Source organism: Buceros rhinoceros, unplaced genomic scaffold (assembly GCF_000710305.1).
Source record: "Buceros rhinoceros silvestris isolate BGI_N320 unplaced genomic scaffold, ASM71030v1 scaffold6892, whole genome shotgun sequence".
NCBI classification, from domain to species: Eukaryota; Metazoa; Chordata; class Aves; order Bucerotiformes; family Bucerotidae; genus Buceros; species Buceros rhinoceros.
Genome location: NW_010399386.1, coordinates 16,375 through 26,871, shown reverse-complemented (window position 1 = coordinate 26,871; position 10,497 = coordinate 16,375). Strand labels below are relative to the sequence as shown.

General features: G+C 44.5%; 1 protein-coding gene across 1 annotated transcript in view; it reads right to left on the bottom strand.

Annotated features, from left to right (window-relative positions):
• Positions 1–4,124: 4,124 nt before the first annotated feature.
• MELK (maternal embryonic leucine zipper kinase) overlaps positions 4,125–10,497 on the bottom strand; it is a 22,392-nt gene continuing 16,019 nt past the window's right edge. Inside the window, exons 13-17 of the mRNA XM_010131435.1 lie at positions 10,052–10,277; positions 7,810–7,894; positions 7,210–7,378; positions 5,250–5,353; positions 4,125–4,302 (exon numbers count right to left, since the gene is read on the bottom strand). Of these exons, the coding sequence (XP_010129737.1) occupies positions 4,125–4,302; positions 5,250–5,353; positions 7,210–7,378; positions 7,810–7,894; positions 10,052–10,277 (762 nt within the window). The remainder of the gene's footprint in view (positions 4,303–5,249; positions 5,354–7,209; positions 7,379–7,809; positions 7,895–10,051; positions 10,278–10,497) is intronic.

Genomic DNA, 10,497 nt, shown 5'->3' with positions numbered 1-10,497 from the left:
AGCTTTGAAGGTCCTTTCCCACCCAAACCAGCCTGTGATTCTGTGGAAAGAACAGGGACCGTTTGACCATCTGCTTACAAAGGAAGTTGAACCAAGATCAGCCAGGGAGTACTCGACCCAGCAGGGAAGAAATGGAAGGCCAAGAGGAGGCCCTGAGAGCTTAGTTAATTCAATCTCACAGAACATGGCAGTCAGTCATGGTTACTCATGTACCTGGACAGGTGGTAGTGTTGTGGAGAGAGAAGATTTAAACTTAGTGGTAACACCAAGAATACATTCATGTACAGTTGCCGTGGTTTGACCCCGGTTGGCAACTCGGCTCCACCAGCCGCTCACTCCCCACAGGTGGGAAGTTTACTCTGTTGCAGCCAAACAAGGACAATAAGGAAAACAAATTAGTTCAGACTCTTGAAGCAGTTCCTGGCCGAGGGGATGAAGGTCGGACAGACCCCTGGGTGCAGCACACCAGCTGATTTCAGAGGTGACACAACTTCATACTACCTGGCTGCTGCAAGAGGAGTAGCCTGAAGGCAGGGAAGCAAGACAAACCTCCCAGCCCTGTTTCCCCCATGCAGAGGCTTCCACAATCTTGGCTTGCAAACTCTGCTCCTCATTATCCACCTTTAGTTGTTAACACTCGTCTTTGCCTCCCTTTGAGTTCCATTTGAGATCAGATGAAACAGACTTCCATCAATCCCAGTTCAAAAAAGCACTGAGAGAGTAGCAGCAGTTTGGTATCCAAAAAAGCACAAACGAACCTTGCTTCTTGTCCGTTCTGATTCATATCTCCAGACATCACTCATTTGCAGCAAAGAATATTAGCAAAAAAAAAAAGTCAGGACAGCAGCATATGAAGATGAACCTTATTTCACACATCACAGCTTGTAAGACAACTTGAGTCAATTATCTCCCAGTTGTTTTTAGCTTAAAAAGACAGAAGAAACAAGACATCTTAATTACTGTTTGTCCTTTCATAACATCAGCCTTGTCACTTTAGGGAGGAGAGCGTTACCCACACAGAGTGTAGTGTGCTGCTAAGCAGTGGCAGTTCAGGTGTTTCAGATACTTCTGTCATCATGCCTGAAATTAAAACCCAAGGAGTGCAAAAGCAAGCGAACATTTCAATTCTTCTGCCCTTGGGCTTTGCAGTTGCGGTTGATCTAACACACGTATCACGCTCTTCGTTAGCCAGGCTGTTATTCCACACGCCTCATTCAATCAGCCCTTCCATCTTCTGCCCTTATTTCAATTCAGATCAAGTTCCCGGCAGAAGCTAAATTCTTGCGGAAAAGTTGTATTCAAACAAGCAAGGAAAACCCAGAACTCTCACAACTGCGGTGTTCCAGACAGGCACCAGCTACAGCCCACAGCTGCACTGCCAGTGTTTTCACAGAATCATCTGGTTGGAAGAAACCTTTAAGATTGAGTCCAGCAATTACCCTGCACTGCCAGGGTCCCTAAACCAAGTCCCTCAGCACCACATCTACATGGCTTTTAAACACTTCCAGGTGTGGGGACTCCACCACCTCCCTGGGCAGCCTGTTTCAATGCTTCACAACCCTCTCTGTGAAAAAGTTCTTCCTGATATCCAACCTAGATCTCTCCCGGTGCAACTTAAGGCCATTTCCTCTCATCCTGTCACTGGGCACATAGGGGAAGAGATCAACCCCCATCTCTCCACAACTTTCTTTTAGGTAGTTGTAGAGAGCAAAAAGGTCTCCCTCAGCCTCCTCTTCTCCAGGCTAAACAACCCCAGGTCCCTCAGCTGCTCCTCATATGACTTGCTCTCCAGACCCTTTACCAGCTTTGTTGCCCTTCACTGAACACGTTCAAGCACCTGAACGTCCTTCTTGGAGTGAGAGGCCCGACACTGGGCACAGTACTCAAGATGTGGCCTCACCAGCACCGAGTACAGAGGGACAATCACTTCCCTGCTCTTGCTGGTCACCCTATTTCTGATACAAGCCTGAATGCCATTGGCCTTCTGGGACGCCTGGGCACACTGCTCGCTCATATTTCACCTGATTTCCAACATTTACCAGGCTCAAATGTCAAGACCCAAAACCCAAATCGGAGTCCGATCTTACAGCTGGAGGAGGTCAGGTGCGGAAGGAATTCAAGTGCTGATATGAAGCTGATTTGTTAGAACAGTGGGCTAGGTACGCTTCTGTGAACCCAAACCCTTCATTCATGTGCTGGTCGCACCCACTGCTAAGATCTCCTACCCAGTTCGAGCACCACCATTCGTATCTCTACATCGGCAGTGAAGGGATGCCAAGAGCATGTATGCCTCCTCCAGCACATGCACAGTCACAGGTCCTCTGAGCACTGGCACAACCCTGCTGTTCCCCCAGCACCCTAGCCCTGACCCCCATACGGGTCACTGGGTACTGACCCCCTCCAACACCCTGGACCTCAGTTTCCATCCTCACCCAGTTCAGAGTCCCAGTTTGCTGTATTTCCTGAAAGCCCATGCACTACTGCGACTGACCCAGTTTGTCATCTTTGTGTCCTATTTATTTCTGACTTCCCTCTTTTCCTCAGTTTCCCATGTGACAAGGTCCTCGATCAGACCACCGTTCTAAAATGAACATCACCACATTCCTCACACCCTTGTCATTAATGTGACCAAGCAGCTTTGGTTGTCACCACTGCTGCTCTTGCCACCCGTCGATCAGGTTTGTGTCATTGCATGTTCTTGTTCACTTTGTCCCTTTTATCACCCCCTTTTGCATCTAAAAGGTTCTTGACCAAAAACGCTTCGATGAGCCACAGCTTTGTCCTTCCACAAACCCTTGCAAACATTTCTACCTTCACAAAGAATGTTCCTATTCCTTCACCCGCAGAGGGTGGAAGGGACGTCTTGGACAAAGTGGACAACTTGGAATGAGAAAAAAATTGACAGACACTTCTACCTTGGTCCGTAACTGCTTCGACAAACCAATCCCTGTAGTTACTGCATTAAGGGTAAGGGGACAGTTTTAACTAGCAGCTGCAGTTCATGTCTGTCACTAGACATTTCCAACAACAGTTCCCTACCCAATCCTTTGATGAGCGAGCCTCAGGCTTTAGTTAAGGGGCAATAACGTGGAGTTTACATTCAGCAAGCGCCACTGTTGCTTCCATGTGCATTGAGAAGATTCTGCAGCCCTTTGTCAACCTGCCTTGATGTTACTGGACATCTCTGCGTAGAGAAAGGCTTCAAAAAAGTCTTCCCACTGCTGCTGCTTGGACTTAGCCGCTGTGGTTGCTGCTAAAGGCACAAATAGTGCAGCACAACAGACAACACAAGTGCTTGGCAGACATGTGCCTTTTCCTAACAGAATTCCCAACACCCCTACCAGCTCAGAGTTAGTTCTGCAGATTTCAAATTTAATTTCTAGTGCTGAAGTTCTGCACCCTGAACCACTGAAGGTGTTACTCCAAGCTCCCCGTAGACAACCAGGATTACAAACAGCCTCTCCATTCACGGCCATTCAAAGGTGCTGTTTTCCAAACACAGCAACCTGATGGTCATTTAACACAGGAGCATCAGAAGGTATCTACACTTGATAAGCGTCACTGAGGCTTTGTAATGAGACAGGAATGTTTTATGTGGGATCTTTGTTTAAATCCTACCACTCTTGACTTCACATTTATTGAAGACAGTCCTATTTTGTACAACATTGAGCAGATAGTGTAACTCTGGGAACCACAGCTGTGACTTTGTTAATGATCTCAATAAATCCTACTTAAGCAGAGACAAGAAGAGAATTATGCAAATGACTATTTCTATACCACACGTACTTGATAACTGAAGACACACCAAAATAAGCTTCAGCAGACAAATGCCAATACTTCAGTCCACATACATGAAAAATATGCAAGCAGGGAAACAGCTTATGGAATATTTATTTCAGAAAAGCTGCAGTTGCAGAACGTTTATTACAAACTTTATATCAGAGGAAACATAAAGAAGGCAAACATACAAAGAGGGATAGTTAAAAATCCAAGAAAGAGGACAGATCTTCCACATACCACAGTGAACGCGACAAAGAAGCACCTTTAAAAAGGTCTGTTCAGAAGACGGCGTGGTTAAAGACTCAGTACAGAACTGCTGCTTTCTCAGCACATGCACCAGCCAGTCACATCTGACAGCTGGATAAGATATCTTCCACCAGTCTCTTGTAGACCCAGGCATCACCTTTAAGCCGTTGTCGCCGGACACCCACCACTTCCGATTTATTGAGCTGACACACTTCTAACTCAAACTCCATCGTTACTTTGCCAAAATCTGACCGTGTTTGACATTTCAGGGTGTAACTGCACAAAACAAAGGAAAAACAGAGCAATCATTGAACAGTTTCATGTTTGTTTTGCAATTTTGAATTAATAACAGCACTTTATGGAGGCTATCCCAGAATTTAGTGAACTGAGAGCTCTCAGTACTTCAGTCACTGCTGCTGAGAAGCTAGTTACAGCTTCAGCTGGTGTGAAAGGTAAAAAAAAAAACTTTATATCATTAAATGGTTTAAATCATTACAAGGGGAGAAGGTGCTTCTGTGCAGTTCAGCATCTTTCCAGATTTTGAGCTTGGAGATGCATCAAAGATTGAAGTATACTCTGAATATCCTTTAGATATTCAAAAACTTCACAAAACACATTCCTAAGTGAGCACCTTCGTGCACTGGGAAATTTGGAAAGGGACATTAAGCTCAGAACTAAGAGTCAACCCTGGTCTCAGTACTTTAGACTAGTTAGTAAATCCTACAAACTGAAATACGAATATTATAGATTAAAACAATCCACACAGATGTGGATTCTGTGCAGCTTTTAAAACACACCGATCCCTTGGCTAAAGGCTAATGTCTTAACTGCCAAGAACGAGGGTTAAAAGGTATTCACATTATCTCCCAAAACTGTCTGATTTGGTCATGTGACTGTACGCTTTTGTATCTACAACTAAATTTACAGTTGTATTCACAGTTTACAAATGTTTTATTTACAGTTTCACAGAAGGTAGAAAAAACTCACATCAGACTCCAGGAACTACCTCAGTGTTACCTGTTCATTATCTAAGAGCTCACAGTTTTGCCTTGTGTGGGCAAGTTTCATGGCACACATTCATTTTGTGCTCTGAGCACTATGAAACTCTTGTATTTTACAATGAGGGGCTGAAAAAGTAATTTTAAACACTTTGCTTTATCAAGTATTAGAACACTTGACTATTTAGACAAAGACCATCTGAAGTCATCACACTTCACACTTACCCCTTCTGAATGTATTCCACATGTTGCTTTGCAAGAACAGTGATGATTTCATTCAGCAGTTGGTCTGGATTCAGTAGCTGAGTGGTGGTAACGTTATAGTGTGCCTAAAAGTAATCAGCTCATTAAATAAAAAGAGTCAAGGGAAAAAAAAAACGTCTAAAACTGAAGAGGGTAGAAAACGTTTTGATAAAGAAAGCTTCAGAACAGTTAACCATAGTGACAAGTGCTTCAACTTCTCAATACTGTAATAAAGATGCTGTAGTAGCAACAGGAACACTAAACGACAACTGTCAACGATTAATACCAAAGCACGTCCAAACTGTAACAGGTCATAAAATTGGAAGCAGCAGCAACGGGCCAGGGCAACACGGAGGCTGTTGAAGTCAGGATTGCTGGAGAAGGTTGCAGGAGACAGCCAGGTGAGGGTGCTTGGAGCACCCTGCTGCACACTCCGCAGCTGGGAGGCTGCCTACAGTCATGTCTAATGCTTCATGTAATGGGCTTGTCCGAAAAGTGACTTTTTGAACAACTTTCAGACAGCCAGATGCAGCAAGAGAAAGCATATGCCAACTGTGATATGCCACAAATACTCTATCCAGCTTCCTAAGTCACAGATGAGAGAAGACAAGATAGTAAAATAGCTTGAGAAATGAGCTGAGGATACAAAGTTGAAGACTAGTTCTTATGGTTCTTACTCAGCCTAAAACTCACTGCCATAACTGCTGCAACGCTGTGAAATAAAGCCCTATCTTCCCCTGCCCTGCTCTGGCATCCCTGGACATGCATCAAGTAGTTTTGCATAAACTGTGGACAAGGGAAACTGATGAAGAAGGATAAAAGTGACTTTAGAGATGGAAGATCTATCTCATTTCCGATTGCTCATGTTCCAGAATTATTCACACAGCCTGGACTCCTGTCCAGTGAGCTGGTCAGGTTTGAAGCCCAACACTCCCGAATGTGTAAAGACTGCCAGTCTGCCTCTGACAAGTGCCTCCTGGAAAAGCTCCCTGCTGGATTACAGCAGCTGAGACCCATTTACACAGGCTGCAAAACACAAAGCAGTGCTTTTACTGAAGGACGGCTCTTTCTGTAAACCTACCTGTGAGCTGACAACTGCAGCCCCCACAGCCAGCCCAAGGTGCTCATCGCTTATTCCTACAGAACAGTTTATGCCTCAGTAACAGCCTTGCCTCTTCCTCGTTAATCAGGCTTTTCAAACACATCCTCTACAGATTCAGGTATAAATTCCTCCTTGTGTGACGTCTGAAGTGTGTTAGCACTTCTGAGTGATGTATGTGGTTCTACGCCAGAGCTCTGCCAGCACCATCTGACCTGTACTCTACCAAGCTAATACTAACCTCGTGAGTTGACTGTGGCAGGTACAAATTATTAGTGTAATTTCAAACAGCTTTTTCTACGGCTACTTAAAGATCAGTAGCCAACTGGCTCAGAGACAGTGACATCAAAACTTTAAGAATCCAAATAACACTGACAGTGTCAAAAATTCTTTCATAAGATCTAGTTATTTAGACTTTAAAATCTCAGGTTCTCTTGACATCTAAAGATTATCTTGGAATAGGCACATTGTTCCTGGACTGCAGAAACCCAAGCGAGGAATATTACTAAAATCATATTTTTTTTTTTTTGTGAGAGAGCAGTATTTCTATACAAACAAAATTATTAAAAATTTTCAGCTAGGGTTCCTTTAAAACCATCCTGCTTCCCTCAAACTTTAGATGGGATATATAAGCAATGGCTGAACTTCTCCCTCCATCAGCTGGTGACTCGCCTGAGCCCAGACAATGCTAGTGGTAACAGAGACATGGCAAAAGCAACTGTGCCTCTGCACTGAATGCAGCCAAGTCAGATCACAGAAGTTTTCACAAGAGCATTTCTAAAGGTATTGGGTGTTTTCAATAATTATACCTCTCTTCATCCAAGATTTTTTCAGCAACCATACCTTAAGCTTCCTTGGATAATCTCTAGCCAAACGTTTCTTTTTACTTGGTGTAAGCATTGTGATCACTTTATCTAGGCCTCTTTCAAGACTTCCAAAAATTTTGGCTTTCCTCTTCTTTTGGCTGCTATCCACATGAGCCACGTCAAGCTCCAATTCCACCGAGTGATACCTGTTATGAACAAATGAACCAGCTGTTTTTCCTCAGTGTTTAGAAACCAGTTATTTCAGACAGGTCACTAAAATATGACCAGACCTGACAGAACAAAGAGAGCCAAAGCGAGCGCAGTATGTTGGGAGAGTTCCCACCGGAAAGTCAGTTGAGATTTAAACCCAAAGATGTGCATAGAAACTGCAGCCCTCTGGGGAACTGAGACAAGGGGGAACTTTGGTTATGGAAAAGAGGAGTATATTCTGAAAATAATTGAGTTACATGGTTTTAAAACTTTTCTCTGCTTTCTAGTGTTTTCTAGTGAAGTAAAAAGAGGTTTTAGGAAGGTTTTAACCTAGAGCATGCTGTTGTAACAAGGCTTCCTAGGCAGCACATGGATTAAGGTAGCCCTGCTCTAAATCTGAACTGTACACAAATAACTGGACATTTACCTTCTTTCAGGAAGAACCTCAGCTGCTGTCAATTCATCTGGGTTTGCGAGTTTCTTAATTGGGGTGACTGCAGTGAACTGGTTCTCTGAAAGAAAGCATCCAAGCCAAAGCAGGTATGTTTTTGCATTAAGGACTTTCTTTTCCTCAGCAAGGATTTCTCATTATTAATAATTTATTTCTAAAACCAGCCCCCTCTTCTGCCTCAGCTCTGTATCTTCAGAATGATAGGAATACCTTTTTAACATAATAACAATACCACCCCTACTCTATAAAGAAAAACTGTGATTGATTTCCCCAGGGCTCTACAAGCCAAGCCTTAGAGCAACCAGCACAGTTCAGGAGTAGAAATTTGGAAAGGAAGAGGATTACAGTTGCTTTCTTCCTCTGCCACTGGTCCCAGAACAGACACCAAGCGACCTGCTGTGTTGAACAGTTGTGTTCTTCACCAAGCCACTCTCTTCATACAAAGGGCGTCAGTTCATACAGCCATGTTTAACGGTACTCACTAAAGTTCTGGTACCCACACACTGACAGAATGCCGCCGGTGATGGTTTTGAACACGCAGAAGCAAACCCCAAGTGAAACAGTCAGTCAGCACATGAGCTGTTATAACTAAACCCAGCTTCAGTGTTCGAAGTTTCAGCTCTCTGCAGAATTGCACTTGGCCCCAGACAATCACGATCAAAATTTCCAGTGGATGACTCCACTCTTCTGTCTCTAAGGAGGAATTGATATTACCCTTCCTGAACTAGACAACAAAACAAAGCAGGAGCTTTCAGTTGTTTAATTCTCAGAAACCTCTCACTAAAATGAGCTGAAACAGCATTTCTGCATTTCCCATTTCAGAAGGAGCACCCATTTCTGCTTTCTAGACTTAACATGAAGCCAAACTTCACAAGCTAGCGTGTACAATCTTAAGACAAAACACCTAAACCCCTATGAACAACTACTCCTTGTAGCACACTTCCTTAAAGCCTGTGCAAAGGGTGTCACTGAACAGCAGCGCGTCCAAGATCCCTCATAATTTGGATCAGCTTGCAAGGACCTACTGTGTCTGAACAATGTTCTGTAAGGCCTGGAACAGGAGCCTCCTCTCCTAAGGAGTCACAGAACTGTTTTGGATGGAAAAGACCTTTCAAGCTCCTCGAGTCCCCCAGCACTGCCAGGTCCCCACTGACCCCTGTCCCTCAGCACCACCTCCACACAGCTGGGAAACCCCTCCAGGGATGGGGACTCCACTACTGCCCTGGGCAGCCTGGGACAGACCTGGACAACCCCAATGCAGAAGAAATGGTTCCTCAGGGCCAACCTCAACCTGCCCTGGAACAGCTGGAGGCTGGTTCCTCTTGTCCTGTTGCTTGTTCCTGAGAAGAAGAGACCAACCCCTGTGCTCACTCCAACCTCCTGTCAAGGAGTTGTGGAGAGCCAGGAGGTCTCCTCTGAGCCTCCTTTTCTCCAGGCTCAACCTGCCCAGGTCCCTCAGCCTCTCCTCAGTGCACTTGTGCTCCAGACCCTGCACCAGTTTCACTGACTTTCTCTGGACATGCTCCAGCCCCTCAATGTCCTTGGCATTCGAAAGACAGAGGAACACATGCAGTATCAACAGCAACACTTTCCTGTTAATGGTGGAAGGGAATGGTAATGGACATACAGGATCCATTGTTTTACATAGGAATGGACTGAGGGTGGAAATCTCTAGTAACTCAGAAAAGGCAACACAATCTTGACAGATTTCTGTGGACTATCCCATAACTGTAAGATCTACATCTTGTTCACAGAAGTGTTTTCACTGCCCTGCTTGACAGCTACTGTGAAAACGCTGATATGCTACCATGAGAAATCCCAGTGATTTCTTTTAGAAGAGGCAATAAAAGTGGACAAAAAGTGTACCTTTGTTTTCACTCAAGGTAGTAACAACGCAAAAACAGAGCATTGAGGAAATTGTGTTCTCAGCCTTCGTGGAAAAGTGGAACCAAGTTTTAGGAACTTGGCTCCATATCAGTGCCAAAAGCCGCGCACGTGTGAAACTGCAAGCAGCAGCGACTTACGAACACGCACAAAACGTGCCCTGACGTACAGCTGCACCTCTTGCAGCACCTTATCAGCTGTACTGCAAGAACCAGGGTGGTGAATGTGGCAAAAAAGTCTTGCAGAAGAAGGTGTTGGAAACACAAATGTTGTGTTCATACTAGAACCAAGCACTGTACGTGCTTCAAGTTTTCACTAGTTCCATCCAATGTACCTCTGAAGGCAGCTGCCTGAAGGGGTGCGGGTTGTGCTTGCATCTCAATCCAACTCTTCGCAGGGGGAGTCTTTGGAGCGGGAAGAACAAATGGCATTTCATTTCTTAAAGCTGACTCTGTATCAACATTCTCTTTGTTTTTATCCTTCCTTGATGCCGCTTTTCTCGTCACTGGAGTTGACACTGCGAATTCCGTATCATCCAGTGGAGCGTCATGCCTGGAATGCTGCAAGAGAAGTAACAAAAGCAGAGAGGCTTTGCTGTATTCTGATCACATTCAGCACTGTTACAGACAAGGAAAGTCTGGAATGGAAGCAGGTTAAGAACACCATACAACGATTGCCTATTGAGGAAAACAGTTTACAGCTCTTCAATATCCCTCAATCCCTCTGTAACTTGATAATAAACATCTCAAGATATCTGCCATTTCTTTATCTGCTCTTCCG